This window comes from Pristiophorus japonicus, chromosome 11 (genome assembly GCF_044704955.1).
Source record: "Pristiophorus japonicus isolate sPriJap1 chromosome 11, sPriJap1.hap1, whole genome shotgun sequence".
Classification (NCBI taxonomy): Eukaryota; Metazoa; Chordata; class Chondrichthyes; family Pristiophoridae; genus Pristiophorus; species Pristiophorus japonicus.
Window position 1 is genome coordinate 152,725,470 of NC_091987.1, and position 17,964 is coordinate 152,743,433.

A 17,964-nucleotide genomic window follows, 5' to 3' on the forward strand; every position below is an offset into this window, starting at 1 on the left:
CCAATTTTTCCGTAGTTGGATATAAACCATCTTTGTCTACTCTGTACCCTAAGTACTCCACTGAGTTTTTAAATAACTCACACTTATGAGTAGACACTCGTACTCTGTGCTTCTCTAGCTGTTTGAGGACTTCATTCAATATGTTAATATGAATTTGCCTATTTGGTGCTGAAATTAGTATGTCATCCAAATAACATGCTACCCCTTCAATACCTTGCAAAATCTGGTTCATCACCTCTTGGAATATGGCAGGGGCGGAAGACACTCCAAACGGTAGTCTATTAAATTGATATAGTCCTAGGTGAGTATTTATAGTCAAACATGACTTGGACTCCTCATCTAGTTCAAGCTGTAAGTAGGCATTCGTAAGATCCAGTTTTGAGAAGATCTGACCACCTGTCAGTGTTGTGAACAAATCTTCTATATTCGGCAATGTATTGGGAACATTACCCTCTAGAACCTGGTTTACGGTTACTTTATTATCACCACACAATCTTACCTTACCATCAGACTCGGGTACAACAACAATGGGTGTAGCCCAATTACATCGTTCTATCTTACAAATAATGTTCTCAGTCTCTAGTCTTTTGAGTTCTTCCTCAACTTTCTCCTTGAGTGCATATGGTACGGAACATGGCTTGTAGTAAACCAATCTAGCGTCCTTCTGTACCCTGACACTCGCCTTGAAGCCTTGAATCGGACTGCCCGATTCGCAGAACCTTCAGATACTTCTTGATAACCTCATCCGTTGATGAAAATCTCGCTTCCACACAGAAAATCTTACTCCAATCCAGCTTCAGTGAGCTCAACCAATTTCTTCCTAGTAAGGCAGACCTGTCTCCTTTCACTACTATTAGAGGCAAGTTCTGAAATTGATCTTTATATTTCATCGGTACGGTGATACGACCTACCACAGGAATTTTCTCTCCCGAGTAGCCTCGCAACTCTATCTTGGATTTCCCCAGTTGAAAATCACGCATTTTGTCGAGGTACAGCGACTCCAGTACTACACTCACGGATGCACCTATGTCAATTTCCAGTGGTATCTTGAATCCCGCAAAATCTATGTGGATTTTGATACTTTCCGAATCGCTGTCCGTTAACCTCATTCTCCTGATGACGTGTAACTCTAACATCTCCTCGTCCTGTTGTTGTTCTTCCATGCTATGTAGTCTCTTGGGATTTCTACTCATAGCTTTGAACGCTGGACTCATAGCTTTGGAAGCTGGTTTACCCTTCAGTCGGCATGCCTTCGCAAGATGCCCAGTCTTTCTGCAGAAGAAACACTCTGCCTTCACTATAGACAACTTTGAGCAATGCGTTGTCCCAGGCACCTATAGCACGACTTCGACGCTCTTAGAATTTCCAGTTTCTCAGACTTTGGGCCCCCACCATCTTTTACTTTGAACCTGCAGGTGATTTATCTCGGTTGACTGACGACCGTAATCATTATCTAATTCTCGGGAATATTGTTCGGCCATGCCCATCGACCTCGCTGTCTGACAAGGAATCTCAAAAGTCAAGTCATCCGTCATCAATAACTTCCTTCTGATCGCATCATTTTTCACCCCACAAACAAAACAATCCCGTAATGCTCGGTTTTGAAAGTTTCCAAAATTACAGTGCATTGATAGCTTTTTTAATGCTATGATGTAATCACGGATACTTTCATCAGCCTTTTTATTCCGAATCCCGAAACGATAGCTTTCAGCAATTTCCAACGGTTTGGGGTTATAGTGCTGCTCCAGCTTCGTTAAAATCTCTTTAAGTGTTGTGTCCTTTGGCTCGTCAGGCACAAGCAGATTTACAAGGGTTTCGTATAATGCCGGACCCGCCCCTGATAAGAAGATCACTTTCTTACGTTCCAACACAGCCTGGTTCTGGACTGCATTGTCTGGAACTTCGATTATGTTATTTGCAGTGAAGTACATTTCTAGCCAATCCACATACGCTTTAAAACGTTCCCGGTTGTGTCTATATTTCCCCAAATGTCCGATTACACCTGCCATTTTAATCTCTAGCTGTTCACACCGTGTGCTGTATTTTACCTCGGATTTTGTAGCTTTTTTCCAAAGACAGAAACTTCCAAAGTCTCTCTGTCGGCTGGCTAAATCCTTCCCCAACAAAATTTAAGCTTTAAATCATCTGAAAAATCCCATCTCGCCACCAAATGTGATATATTCAGAGCACAAGCACACACATTTCCTACATGGCAGGCAGCTCTCTTGGAAGCCTCCGGAATCTGCCTGGTTCTGTTTATTATTAACTCTGCAGTTGCAGTACACAATACATCCACATCCACAGTGTGGAGCTACAAACATTACAAGCTTACAGACATTACAGATGTGAATTTTGAAATCGAGGCGTTGCTTAATCGGGAGCCAATGTAGGTCAGCGAGCACAGGAGGCGATGGGTGAGTGGGACTTGGTGCGGGTTAGGACATGGGCAGCCGAGTTTTGGATCACCTCTAGTTTACATAGGGTAGAATGTGGGAGGCCAGCCAGGAGTGCGTTAGAGTAGTCAAGGCTAGAGGTAACACAGACATGGATGAGGGCTTCAGCAGCGGATGAGCTGAGGCAAGGGGGCGGAGACGGGTGATGTTACGATGCTGGAAATATGGAATCACATTCATTACCAGCGTGCAGCCATGCCTCAGTAATGGCCACCATGTAACACCCTCAAGCTATATTTGAGCCTCCAAATCAAACAATTTATTTTTTGTACTCCGTGCATTAGTATATTTGACCAAGAGACCCTAACCTGTCCTTCTGCCCTGACGCTGTCTTCTCACACCATTTACCCTAACACATTTCTTATTTGTCATTTCTGCTATAACTACTTTAGTTATGTTAGTATTCCATTCACCTGGAGTATCTCTATCGCTATTTGTGACTGAACTCTGCTCTTACCCTTTTTATAAATCTTTAAACTATCGCGCTGGATTATCGGCTGTGATGATTTCGGGGCGGTACTGGCAGCGGGGCGACAAAATTAGCGCCCGGGAAAAGTTTGCGCCTCAGTCAGTAACATTGGGCAGCTGGACCCTGAGTGCGGGGGAGCACTGCTAATGAAGGCGTTGTACACCTCTCTCAGGGCGTTAGGATGGGAAACTCCCGAGCTAAAGAGCTGGGCCGTAAGCGCTCCCAGAGACGCCTGCGGGGGGAGGGGACCTAAAGCACCCAAACATCACCCACACCACAACACCAATCACAAAGAAATTACAAGAAAATACAATGACATTTACTTGAAAGTCCATTACTCACCTCTGTGTGTTGCACCCAGGGGCGTTACACACTGGCTCGCCTCTTCTGGGCGGTGCTGCTCCCCACCGCCGCTAAACCGGACCTGAGGATCGTGGCAGGGCACTGGAGGCTGAGTGCCCGCTCAGAACACCTCACCTCCACCATTGCCGCCGCTCCGGGGCGAAACACGGAGCGCAGAGGACTGGAAAATCCAGCCATCATTTTTAGTCTTGTTTCTGACTGAGCCTTCCCCTCCTTCATTTATTAGTTTAAAGTCCTTTATACCACCCTATTAAACCTTTCCACTAGGACCATGGTCCCAGCCCAGTTCAGGTGCAGCCCATCCCAATAGTACAGTTCCCTCCTGTCCCAGTCCTGGTGCCACTGTTCCAACCCTCCTGCTCACCACACCTCTTTAGCCACACATTCACCTTGCTGCTCTGTCTGTCCCTGTGCCAACTAGCACATGGCTTGGGTAATAATCCTGAGATTACCACCCTTGAGATCCTGCTTTTTTTAAATTTAGCTCCTAGCTCCTGCTACTTCCTCATGAGAAGCTCCTCCCGTTCCTTCCCTGTCATTAGTCCCAACACCAACCACGACAACCAGATCTTCCCCTTCCCTTCTCAACTCCCTTTCCAGCCACATCGAGATATCGTTTACTCTGGATTCTTGACCGTAGCTGGAGAGGATTGTATCTGTCCTCCTAATGATCAAATCCCTATAACTACTACATCGCGATACAACTCCTTTTTATTGATTTGTTCCTGGGATGTGGGCATCGCTGGCAAGGCATTTATTGTCCATCCCTAATTGCCCTTGAGAAGGTGGTGGTGAGCTGCCTTTCTGAACCGCTGCAGTCCGTGGAAGGATGTTCTTGCTATTGAGGGAGTGCAGCGAAGGTTCACCAGACTGATTCCAGGGATGGCTGGACTGACATATGAGGAGAGACTGGATCAACTGGGCCTTTATTCACTGGAGTTTAGAAGGATGAGAGGGGATCTCATAGAAACGTATAAGATTCTGACGGGACTGGACAGGTTAGATGCAGGAAGAATGTTCCCGATGTTGGGGAAGTCCAGATCCAGGGAACATAGTCTTAGGATAAGGGGTAGGCCATTTAGGACTGAGATGAGGAGAAACTTCTTCACTCAGAGAGTTGTTTGCGTGTGGAATTCCCTGCCGCAGAGAGTTGTTGATGCCAGTTCATTGGATATATTCAAGAGGGAGTTAGATATGGCCCTTACGGCTAAAGAGATCAAGGGGTATGGAGAGAAAGCAGGAAAGGGGTACTGAGGTGAATGATCAGCCATGATCTTATTGAATGGCGGTGCAGGCTCGAAGTGCCAAATGGCCTACTCCTGCACCTATTTTCTATATTTCTATGTGTGGTGAAGGTGCTCCCACAGTGCTGTTAGGGAGGGAGTTCCAGGATTTTGACCCAGCGACGATGAAGGAACGGCGATATATTTCCAAGTCAGGATGGTGTTTGATTTGGAGGGGAACGTGGAAGTGGTGGTGTTCCCATGCGCCTGCTGCCCTTGTCCTTCTATATGGTAGAGGTGTGGGTTTGGGAGGTGCTGTCGAAGAAGCCTTGGCGAGTTGCTGCAGTGCATCTTGTAGACGGTACACACTGCAGCCACAGTGCGCCGGTGGTGGAGGGAGTGAATGCTTAAGGTGGTGGATAGGGTGCCAATCAAGCGGGTTGCTTTGTCCTGGATGGTGTTGAGCTTCTTGAGTGTTGTTGGAGTTGCACTCATCCAGGCAAGTGGAGAGTGTTCCATCACACTCCTGACTTGTGCCTTGTAGATGGTGGAAAGGCTTTGGGGAGTCAGGAGGTGAGACACTCGCCGCAGAATACTCAGCCTCTGACCTGCTCTTGTTGCCACAGTATTTATGGGGCTGATCCAGTTAAGTTTCTGGTCAATGCTGATCACCAGGATGTTGATGGGCGATTCAATGATGGTAACACCATTGCATGGAAAGGGGCGGTGGTTAGACTCTCGCTTGTTGAGGATAGTCATTGCCTGGCACTTGTGTGGCGCGAATGTTACTTGCCACATATCAGCCCAAGCCTGAATGTTGTCCAGGTCTTGCTGCATGTGGGCATGGACTGCTCCATTATCTGAGGAGTTCCGAATGGAACTGAACACTGTGCAGTCATCAGCGAACATCCCCACTTCTGACCTTATGATGGAGGGAAGGTTATTAATGAAGCAGCTGAAGATGGTTGGGCCTAGGACACTGCCCTGAAGAACTCCTGCAGCGATATCCTGGGGCTGTGATAATTGACCTCCAAACACCACAACCATCTTCCTTTGTGCTAGGTATGACTCCAGCCAGTGGAGAGTTTTCCCCCTGATTCCCATTGACATCACTTTTACTCGGGCTCCTTGATGCCACACTCGGTCAACTACTGCCTTGATGTTGAGGGCAGTCACTCTCACCTCACCTCTGGAATTCAGCTCTTTTGTCCATGTTTGGACCAAGGCTGTAATGAGATCTGGAGCCGAGTGGTCCTGGCAGAACCCCAACTGAGCATCAATGAGCAGGTCATTGGTGCGTAAGTGCCGCTTGATAGCATTGTCGACAACACCTTCCATCACTTTGCTGATGATTGAGAGTAGATTGATGGGGCGGTAATGGGCCAGATTGGATTTGTCCTGCTTTTTGTGGACAGGACATACCTGGGCAGTTTTCCACATTGTCGGGTGGATGCCAGTGTTGTAGCTGTACTGGAACAGCTTGGCTAGAGGCACGGCTAGTTCTGGATATTGTTGGGGCCCATAGCCTTTGCTGTATCCAGTGTGCTCAGCCATTTCTTGATATCATGAGGAGTGAATCGAATTGGCTGAAGACTGGTTTCTGTGATGGTGGGGACCTCAGGAGGAGGCCGATATCGATCATCCCCTTGGCACTTCTGGCTGAAGATGGTTGCAAACGCTTCAGCCTTGTCTTTTGCACTCACGTGCTGGGCTCCGCCATCATTGAGGATCGGGATATTCATGGAGCCTCCTCCTCCCATTAGTTGTTTAATGGTCCACCACCATTCACAACTGGATGTGGCAGGACTGCAGAGCTTTGATCTGATCCATTGGTTGTGGTATCACTTAGCTCTTGAACATGCTGCTTCCACTGTTTAGCATGCATGTAGTCCTGTGTTGCAGCTTCCCCAGGTTGGCACCTCATTTTTAGGGACGCCTGTTGCTGCTCCTGCATGCTCTGCTACACTCCTCATTGAACCAGGGTTGGTCCCCTGGCTTGATGATAATGGTAGAGTGAGGGATATGCCAGGCCATGAGGTTACAGATTGTGGTGGAATACAATTCTGCTGCTGCTGATGGCCCACAGCTCCTCATGGATGCCCAGTTTTGAGCTGCTAGATCTGTTCTGAATCTATCCCATTTAGCACGGTGGTAGTGCCACACAACACGATGGAGGGTGTCCTCAATGTGAAGACGGGACTTCGTCGCCACAATGGCTGTGCGGTGGTCACTGCTACCAATGCTGTCATGGACAGATGCATCTGCGACAGGTAGATTGGACAGCCCTCTGCTGCATGGTGCCGAGGTCAGCATTGTGGCTGTCCTGCTCATCCTCACAGGTCGCAAGTACGTTTTACCTGTTGGGCAGGAGCAGTGTGTGCGGGACCTCCTCCTCGACCTCCCCTTAGTTTCCCCACCTGGCTTCCTAACAGTCACACTTTCCCCTTCCAGGACCTGGGCTTTCCTCTCAGGTATGGCTGCACTCTGGAGAAATCTCTCCAGAAATTCCTCCCCCCACCCGCCCTCCTTATTTGTCGGAATATCTCTAACTCGCATTTCAGCTCAAAAACTCTGAACTGGAGTGCCTCGATATTGATAAGGGAATAAGGGGTTATGGGGAGCGGGCGGGGAAGTGGACCTGAGTCCATGATCGGATCAGCCATGATTTATTGAATGGTGGAGCAGGCTCGAGGGGCCGTATGGCCTACTCCTGTTTCTATTTCTTATGTTCTTATGTTCTCAAACCAGAGACATTTCCTGCAGATGCAGCAATCCGGGACAGTCTCGCTGTCCACAAACTCCCACATACTACAGTCCCGACACACAGGCCGTGATTTCACCAACAGTGGTGAGTCTGGTGTGGATGGCATTGTTGGCACATGGGGAATGTGCTCCTGACTCCACCCCACCCTCTCAACACAAGTAACTCTAGATGGGGCTTGTTAAGCCCGCCCTGCGAGGTTCCCAGCCAATTAACAGGAAGCGGGTCTGATGACGTCATCTTAAAGGGAGCATGGCCAACGGTTTTTTGACAGCACGCAGAGAGGTCCTGTTCCCTTCCCATGGGCGGAAGAGACCTCCTCAGGAGACCAATGCAGCCTGGTTGCTCATTCAACAGGAGGGCACAAGCAGGGATGTGGTCAGGAGGACCAGGCTGCAGTGGCACAAACCTTTCAATGATCTCAGTAGATCACGAAATGTTACTGCAAAGCCACACTCAACCTCATCCTGCTGTGCCGCTCATCACATCCCCATCACTCTGCCTTCCCTACCCTACTCCTGCACATCCTTACTCACACCAACTTACCTTGTCCCTCCACCCATCCCTCTCTATCTACATTATCACATCCCCAACTCACTAGCCACCCTTCACAATCGCCCTCATCCTGTCCAGTCATACCAACTAACAACACACAAGGTTAGGCAGTTGGGTGTTTCAGCTAATGTTCATCTAGAGTTTCTGCTCATGTGTTCTCAAACATTGTAATCTTTATTTTGAACACTTTGGAGTAGAAATTGCTCCCCACCCGACACGGGGTGCTCCCATCCCGTTTCGATGGTTTTTACCGCAGCTGTGGTTCAGGTCGACTCTTTCCCGAAATTCCACTCTTTTTTTTGTTATTTTGATCCAGAAGTTGCTCTTAATGGGGCGGTGACTGCATGAGAGAGGGGGTACGGGGCAGTGACTACACGAGAGGTGGGGTACAGGGCAGTGACTGCACAAGAGGGGGGTACGGGGCAGTGACTGCATGAGAGAGGAGGTACGGGGCAGTGACTGCACGAGAGGGGGTACGGGGCAGTGACTGCACGAGAGGGGGTACAGGGCAGTGACTGCACGAGAGGGGGGTACAGGGCAGTGACTGCACGAGAGGGAGGGTACGGGGCAGTGACTGCACGAGAGGGGGTACGGGGCAGTGACTGCACGAGAGGGAGGGTACGGGGCAGTGACTGCATGAGAGGGGGGTACGGGGCACTGACTGCACGAGAGGGGGGGTACGGGGCAGTGACTGCACGAGAGAGGGGGGTACGGGGCAGTGACTGCATGAGAGGGGGGTACAGGGCAGTGACTGCATGAGAGGGGGTACAGGGCAGTGACTGCATGAGAGGGGGGTACGGGGCAGTGACTGCACGAGAGGGAGGGTACGGGGCAGTGACTGCATAGAGGGGGTACGGGGCAGTGACTGCACGAGAGGGGGGGTACGGGGCAGTGACTGCACGAGAGAGGGGGTACGGGGCAGTGACTGCACGAGAGAGGGGGTACGGGGCAGTGACTGCACAAGAGGGGGGGTACAGGGCAGCGACTGCACGAGAGGGGGGGTACGGGGCAGTGACTGCACGAGAGAGGGTACGGGGCAGTGACATCACCTGAGGGCAGAGCTTGGAGGGGGTGCGGAATGACCGCCGCGATGATGACATCACGGCGCTGCGTCACCACAGCTCTCATCCTTCACTAAAAGGGGAGAGCCTCTGCGGTTTTTAAATTTTGGCCCACTGGGCCACCAGGGAGGGTTTTGGCCGGGCCAGCGGCCTGGCACCCAAGACAGCCTGTTGGCGGCCCGGCTGAACCCAGGGGCATAATTGGCAGTAGGCTGACAAACAAAAACATGGCGGCAGCGACAGTGTGCCCTCCCCTTTAAGGGAAGCCGCACTGCTGCTGCAGAAGACCACAGCCTCACTGGGCCACCGGTAAAAGCTTGTTTTGGTACCGCTGGGCGGGCCGAATGTTTTCCGAAGGCAATGTCGCCATCGGGGGTTAGATCGGCGGTGCGCACGGTCATGACACACTTACCACGGATCGGTGGCAGAGAACCAGTGGGGGGGATCGGGGCACCACTGGGAAACCTCGGAAGGGCAATTGGGCGAGCAGCGGCCATTCCACCAAACGTCGGCGGCCTCTCCACGCTACAGCCTGGCCGCCGATTTGCGGGTAACAGGCCTTAAGGAGAGGGGCAATTTTAGTACCTTTGCGTTTTTGGACAGATTTGTGGGCACCTTTGGAAGTGGTTTAGTGGGTTGCAGTGAATGGTGAGACATAAGGGTACCCCCCCCCCCCCCCACACAATGGTGATGAATGTGAAAGGAAGGGGTTGGACATTGCAGGGATGCTTTATGGAGCTGGTGTGGGGTGGTGCCAACCTGACGCATCATGTGGCAGCCAGGGTGTACAGTGTCAAGTGAAGTAAATGTGGCCGTGGTGAGGCCATCACTGGCCTCCTGGGCAGCAGTGTGGTCAGGTACTGATGCCCTGTGTACTGTGCAGCATCAGGTGATTGCGGAGGTTGGTGGTGATGCTGGTGTGTTTAGTGATGTTGGTGTTGGGGCTGATCGTGGTAGGATTCTGAGGACCAAGGTGAGATTTTTTTCAAGGGCACCGATGCTGCTGGAATAGATGGCAGGTGAGGTTGATATGACAGAAGCGATCTGTCAATGGTGAGAGAGGTTGCTCCAAGGAGGTGACAGTAAATAGAGCGTTCACTGTAAACATTTCCAATCTGCATACAGCTCAGAAGTTTCTTCCAAATCCTGAAGACTTCAGCTTCTGACACTGGAAAGTGAACAGTTGTGAAATGGTAGCTTTCATACCATTTCTGCAGCTGTCAACTAGCTAAAGCAATAGAGTCACTGAGAACCCGACTCCACTTACCTGGTATGTTCCCCGAGAGACGGAAAACTAATTGAAAACTTGGTAAAATGTTAAGTGCCTGCGTAAAATCCTTTTAAATACCTTTAAATTACCTCTTAAACATCTTAATTACCTGGTCCACTGCTTGGTGTCGGGTCTGTGATCCACACGCAGACCTGACAGTTGAGAAACTGACACGAAGGCAGCTTCAGAGCGGACTTCCGCCCCGCTGTCAGTGTGGGCCATTTGGCAGGGCTCGCACTCTCAGAACCAGGGAGATCAGCCAGCACAGCCATTACTAGGTTTCATATTTACAAGTAGTAATTTAATTCTAGATATAATAAATTACTTGAGATCTAGATTATATTTTAGAAGATGGATTTAACTCGATTTCAGATTAATTTGCAACTAATTGTTTTATTTATTGTTCTTTAACTTCTTTATTTTAGTATTCCCTCAACTCCTATTTATTATTGATCTACACCAGATTTGTATTTCATGCTATCCTCTATTTAATTAATTTTAATTTTATCCCTTTAGATCTAATTAATTACTCTGATTATTTACTCTTTCCGCTTGGATTAAATAACTCAGCACCTGCTTCCTGCTCTGTACCTAGTTGCGACACTCACCAAATTCCCACCATCACTCTGTTTAGCAGATTGACCCAACTCTCCTCGGGCTCTGTACATTTAGCAGATATCCTCTAATATATACCTTCTACGACAAAGGCAAACTCTCCCTCCTCATCCCTCTTGACTTGTCTGCAGCCTTTCACACGTATGACCACACTATCCTCACCCAATGCCTCTCCACCATCGCCCAGCTGGGTGGGACTGCACTCGCCTGGTTCCATTCTTATCCATCTAATCGTAGCCAGAGAATCACCTGCAACGGCTTCTCTTCCCACCCGCATCGTTACCTCTGGTGTCCCCCAAGGATCTATCCTTGGCCCCCTTCTATTTCTCATCTACACGCTGCCCCTTGGCGACATCATCAGGAAACACAGCGTCAGTTTCCACATATACACTATCGACACCCAGCTCTATCTCACCACCACTTCTCTCGACCCTTCCACGGTCTCTAAATTGTCAGACTGCTTGGCCGACATCCAGTTCTGGATCGGCAGAAATGTTCTCCAATTAAATATTGGGAAGACTGAAGCCACTGTCTTTGGTCCCCGCCACAAACCCTGTTCCCTAACCACTGACTCCATCCCTCTCCCCAACCTCTGTCTGAGGCTGAACCAGACTGTTCGCAACCTAGGTGTCATATTTGACCTTGAAATAAGCTTCTGGCCACATATCCGCGGCATAACTAAGACCGCCTATTTCCACCTCCGTAACATCGCCCGTCTCCACCCCAGCCTCAGCTCATTCGCTGCTGAAGCCCTCCTTCATGCCTTTGTTACCTCGAGACTTGACTATTCCAACTCACTCCTGGCTGGCCTCTCACATTCTACCCTACGTAAACTTGAGGTGATCCAAAACTCGGCTGCCCGTGTCCTAACTCGCACCGAGTCCCGCTCACCCATCACCCCTGTGCTCGCTGACCTACATTGGCTCCTGGTTAAGCAACGCCTCGATTTCAAATTTCTCCTCCTTGTTTACAAATCCCTCCATGGCCTCGCCCCTCCCTATCTTTGTAATCTCCTCCAGCCCCACAACCCCCCGAGATATCTGCACTCCTCTAATTCTGCCCTCCTGAACATCCCTGATTATAATCGCTCAACCATTGATGGCCGTGCCTTCTGTTGCCTGGGCCCCAAGCTCTGGAACTCCCTCCCTAAACCTCTCCACCTCTCTACTTCTCTTTCCTCCTTCAAGACCCTCCTTAAAACCGACCTCTTTGACCAAGCTTTTGGTCATCTGCACTAATTTCTACTTATGTGGCTCGGTGTCAAATTTTTGAATTCTTATAACACTCCTGTGAACCGCCTTGGGACGTTTCACTACGTTAAAGGCGCTATATAAATACAAGTGTTTATTGTTGTTCAGAAACACGTTAATTACAGCTTGTCTGTCAACTTCCAGCCACAATAATTAACACCTAGTCTGGGAGCCACTTACAGCTGATTGGCTATTTACTGCCACCCCACTTGCAGGTTTAGTTTTAAAGTTAGAAAACAAAGTTATATTTCAGTCTGATAACGCACTTTCTGCAGCACTCACCCACTATTTACCTGTGAATTCCCAGTCTCACTAAGTTCCTGTTGTCACGCTGTCTGGTGGATTCACCCAACTCTCAACAAGCTCTGTGTTTAAAGCTCTGTTGGCCTGGAGGAAGATACAGAGACAAGGGTAAGGCCATGGAAGGGTTTGAAACAAAATTCATCTTTTTAAATTTGTGGGATTGGGCGTCCAGGAACCAGTGTGGGCCTGTGAGGACAGGGTGATGGGCAAGTGGGACTTGGCGTGGGATAGGATAAAAGCTTTGGAGAAACTGGAGTTTAACGAGAGGGAGGATGGGTGGCTGGGAAGGAAAGCAGCTTCTTCTTGCGTATGGTAGTAGCAAAGCAAATCAAACGTCAATACCCAAGTTGGATCTCCAGGCCAAAGCTCCCGGTGTAACAGTGTGGATATCCTGTAGGCTGCCTGTGAATTCCCTCTGAGGGCAGTGCTCAATGATGATCTCCAGGGTCTGATTCGGAGCTCCACAGTCGCATGATGGGGAGGCTTTAATCGTCTACCTATAGAGAAGGTGGCAGCATCGACCGTGACCGGTTCTGAGGCAGTTGATGGTTGCCCACTGTTTGCGAGGAAGGTTTGATCCTTCAGGTTGTACTGTGGGGTCCTCGATAAGGAATCCATTTCGTATGTCGCAGTTCTTCCAAGCATTTCACCCTCGATCGTCAAGGCAGAGTAATCATGTCTGGAAGTGCCGATGGCATGAATAAGGGTATCGGCAGCAGACGAGCTGAGGCAGGGGTGGAGACGGGTGACGTTACACAGGTGACAGTGGGCGGTCTTTGTGACGGAGAGGATTATGGGGTCAGAAGCTCAGCTCAGGGTCAAGTAGCACAGTGAGGTTGCGAGCAGTCTGGTTCAGCCTGAGACAGTGACCCGGGGATAATATGGAGTGGGTAGCATGTGTGTGAAATCTGTGGATGGGGCCAGCAACAATGCCGTTGATCTCTCCACTATTTAGCTAGGGGAAATGAAGATTCATCGAAGACTGGATGTTGGACAAGCAGATTGACAGCACAGAGGGAGTTAAGGGGTCAAGAGAGGTGGTGGACAGTTAGAGCTGAGAGTAATTGGTGTACATGTGGTGTCTACTGATACTCCATGAGGATTGTGTGGTGCGGTGATTCTCACCGATACTCTATAGCATATAAAATAAGATCATAAGAAATAGGAGCAGGAGTAGGCCGAGCCTGCTCCGCCATGTAATACGATCATGGCTGATCTGATCATGGACTCAGCTCCACTTCCCAGCCCGCTCCCCATAACCCCTTATTGATTGAATAAATTTAAGACAGACATAGACAGTTTTTTAATGTCCCAGCTTCCACAGTTCTCTGAGGCAGCGAATTCAACAGATTTACAACCCTCAGAGAAGGAATTTCTCCTCATCTCTGTTTTAAATGGGCGGCCCCTTATTCTCAACCCTCTCATCTCCGGAATCAACCTAGTGAACCTTCTCTGAACTGCCTCCAAAGCAAGTATATCCTTTCGTGAATATATAAACCAAAACTGCACGCAGTGTTCCAGGTGTGGCCTCACCAATACCTTATAAAGCCTATCCTGTCGACCAGATGGAAAGATCCTGACTGAAATGACTTTGCAGTAGCCCCAATCCAGTTCCTAGGCAATGATTTATCCATAACAGCAGTGACTTTTGCTGAACCATTAGTCTTCCTCTGAGTGCAGCCCTGAGTGTTGTGATGATTGCCGATATCACATTGGGGCCAGAGAAGTTGGTCATCTGAGGGTTTGGCTCAGATATTATTGTAGGTTCTGGTATTGGTCTTGGTACAGAACAGACATAAACGACCAGACACTACCGACATCCCCACAGCCATGTCATCTCCTGAAAGGGGCAGAATAACAGAGAAAAGGCCAGGGCCAATAAGGGAAAAAATTACTCTGGAAAATTCCTCTCCGACCTGCTCAGGCAATCAAAACCAGTCCAGGAGATCACACGGACCAAGAGTTGTCTATAAAGTCACTTGGCGGGGCAGGGGGAAATATTCCCCAGATCCCGATTGGGGGCGGTAATCGGTTCGCAGACGTGAAATTGCGGTTACCATCCCTCAGAGGGAGTGGAGCGCCATCTCACGCGCTCTACGTCCCTTTGGGGTGGGTTTCAGGGCACTGCTGGGCGCGATCGGCAGCGCTACACGGACGCTGCACACGGCACTGATGTCGTGGCTCAACGCCCCTCCTCTTCGCTTAAAGGGGAGGGTCGCTGTGCACTCTGCACGGTCTCTGACGGTCTCCATTGGGCCCCCAGGGCAGCGTGGGACCGGGACTGCTGCCCCGCACCCAAAACAGCACCCCCCCCAGAGGCACGGACAGGTATCGCAAAAAGAGGCAATTCCGACCCTCTGGCTTCTATATGATGTGATCTCTGATGTAGTCATGAACCGGTCCATCTTCCTCTTGAAGGCAAGGGTTACTCTGTACGGGCACCGAACATTCCCAGTGCTGAAGCTTAGTCTAACAAATGCATGAGCACCAAAGATTTAGGGCCCGAATTTGATGAAGGACCGCCGATGGCCGCCGAGGTACCGGACGGTACTTTGGGCGGGGTTTTCATCACTCGGGTCCCTCGAAGTTAGGCGGGTGGCAAATGTGTGACAAATGCCGCCAATCTTGGCGGCAGCGGGCGGTAGCTCTTGACGGCAGAGGCGCTTGCCGTCCAAGTGCCGCCGAGGATGGAGTCGGGCCCACGGAGGGTTGAAGAACTAAAAATAAAAAGCATCAAACACAAAAAAACATACATCCGACGACCACTTAATGTTGAGGGCCTGCACTCAGCGGCCCCCATCAACACCCGCCCGCCTTAATCTGGCATCTCGGCGGGTGGGAGGTCACTTACGCGAATCGGCCGTCCGTTGACGTCGGCGGGCGCTTCCCGGCGGCTCTCTCCTCCCTGGGCGGCAGTAAGGCCATCAAGTTTGGTCCCTTAATTGTAAAACAAGCCCCAGCTGATTCTCAAATGGGATCTGTTCTCTAAACACAGATGTGTGTCTGTGGGGGTTAATGTTGGAACTGTATTGGCTCCATTATGACAATCGGAATCCTATTGCTCAGGCTGTACTTTTTTTCCTTGTGTATCAGAACTTTTTAACGGCAATTTAAGCAGTTTATGTGGGTGGAGAGCTGTAAGTTGTGTGGTCGGCAGTGCTGCGTGTAAACTTTAGCTGTGCCCGAGCTGTGTGTGAGCTGTTGTGCTGCGAGCCTGTGAACTGACCTTCCCCTCTCCTGCCCAGCTGTGAGGGAGCAGCACATCCGACAGAAGGAGCAGCGAGCCCGGCTACTGTACGAGAAACAGATGGAAGAGCGTTGGAGAAAGCTGGAAGAGCAGCGGCGGCGAGAGGAGCAGAGAAGGGCGGCTGTCGAGGAGAATAGGAGGCAGAAGTTTGAAGAGGAGAAGGTGAGGGGTCATGTGTTGCGACGGCATATATTTAAAGTTTTTAATTCAATGCTTTTTTTTTCCAATTGCGTAAGATATACTGAGCTTGTCATAGAAACAGAGAAAATAGGTGCAGGAGTAGGCCATTCGGCCCTTCGAGTCTACACCACCATTCAATAAGATCATGGCTGATCATTCCCTCAGTACCCCTTTCCTGCTTTCTCTCCATACCCTTGATCCCTTTAGTCGTCAGGCCCATATCTAACTCCCTTTTCAATATATCTAACGAACTGGCATCAACAACTGCGGTAGAGAATTCCACAGGTTAACAACTCTCTGAGTGAAGAAGTTTCTCCTCATCTCGTCCTAAATGGCTTACCCCTTATCCTTAGACTGTGACCCCTGGTTCTGGACTTCCCCAGTATCGGGAACATTTTTCCTGCATCTAACCTGTCCAGTCCCATCAGAATTTTAAATGTTTCTATGAGATCCCCTCTCATTCTTCTAAACTCCAGGCCCAGTCGATCCAGTCTCTCCTCATGTCAGTCCTGCCATCCTGGGAATCAGTCTGGTGAACCTTCGCTGCACTCCCTCAATAGCAAGAATGTCCTTCCTCAGATTAGGAGACCAAAACTGAACACAATATTCCAGGTGAGGCCTCACTAAGGCGCTTGTACAACTGCAGTAAGACCTCCCTGCTCCTATACTCAAATCCCCTCGCTATGAAGGCCAACATGCCATTTGCTTTCTTAACCGCCTGCTGTACCTGCATGCCAACCTTCAATGACTGATGTACCATGACACCCAGGTCTCGTTGCACCTCCCCTTTTCCTAATCTGCCGCCATTCAGATAATATTCTGTTTTCGTGTTTTTGCCCCCAAAGTGGATAACCTCACACTTATCCACATTATACTGCATCTGTCATGCATTTGCCCACTTACCTAACCTGTCTAAGTCACCCTGCAGCCTCTTAGCATCCCCCTCACAGCTCACACCGCCATCCAGCTTAGTGTCATCTGCACACTTTGAGATATTACACTCAATTCCTTCATCTAAATCATTGATGTATATTGTAAAGAGCTGGGGTCCCAGCACTGAGCCCTGCGGCACTCCACTAGTCACTGCCCGCCATTCTGAAAAGGACCTGTTTCTCCTGACTCTCTGCTTCCTGTCTGCCAACCAGTTCTCTATCCCCGTCAATACAAAATATGTGGCACTTTATCAAACGCCTTTTGAACGTCCATGTGCACAAAATCAAAGCACTATCCTCATCCACCCACGTCGATCAAAATAACAGAGGGTGGCTGAGGATAGTGCGTTGATGTTGTGTATATGGACATTCAAAAAGCGTTTGGTAAAGTGCCACATAATAAACATTAGCAAAATCAAAGCCCATGGGATTGAAGGGACAGGGGCACCATGGATACAAAATTGGATAAGGGAGAGAAAGCAGAGAGTAGTGGTGGTGAACTGTTGTTTTTCAGACTGGAGGGAAGTATACAGGAGCTGGTTTTAGGACCAGCTTTTGATGTATATTAATGACCTGGACTTGAGTGTACAGGGTTTAATTTCAAAGTTTACAGATGTCACAAAGCTTGAAAATTGCAGTCAGAGCCTTCCTGCCGGCGAACACCTCCAATTGGAAATTGTTTTACTAAATTACCTGGTGGTCCCGGAGGACGGTAGGATTGCACTCCAAGGCCTAGTTGCGCAGTCCAGCGTATGGGAACATGTCTTCCAGGATCGTATGTGTATCCTGGGATCACGTGGGCCTGGGCCACCAATCACAGTGTAGTACTCTCATTCATGGTAATGGGCGCTCCAAACTCCGAACTCCCATTACTGTCAATGAGAATACCCCTAAAACCAAATAAAACACACACACAAATAAAAGCACTGCACTTTTAAATTAATGGAAATTACATTAAATTAAATGTTTTAGAGAGAAAAAAAATTGGGGGTAATTTAAAAAAAAATGTTTTAATAGTGTTGAAATAAACTTACCTTCATAGACAGGGTTTTTAATATAAAAATAAGTAATAACCTTTAATTTTTCTATGTTTTAAAACTCTTGCGTTGGTAAAAGTAAGCTATACGCCTGCTTTTACCGCGTGTAAGAGTTTGAAGGACATTCATTGGCCAAATACTTCAATTTCTCCCACACAAATGTCTTTCTCCCGGGGATGTGTCTGATCCGTCAAAAGACATTTTGACAGGTCACAAAAACCAGTGCATCATACACACCCGGAGAG

General features: G+C 49.2%; 1 protein-coding gene across 1 annotated transcript in view; it reads left to right on the forward strand.

Annotated features, from left to right (window-relative positions):
* LOC139275617 (MAP7 domain-containing protein 2-like) overlaps positions 1-17,964 on the forward strand; it is a 223,728-nt gene that overhangs the window by 69,316 nt on the left and 136,448 nt on the right. Inside the window, exon 3 of the mRNA XM_070892789.1 lies at positions 15,569-15,732. Within this exon, the coding sequence (XP_070748890.1) occupies positions 15,569-15,732 (164 nt within the window). The remainder of the gene's footprint in view (positions 1-15,568; positions 15,733-17,964) is intronic.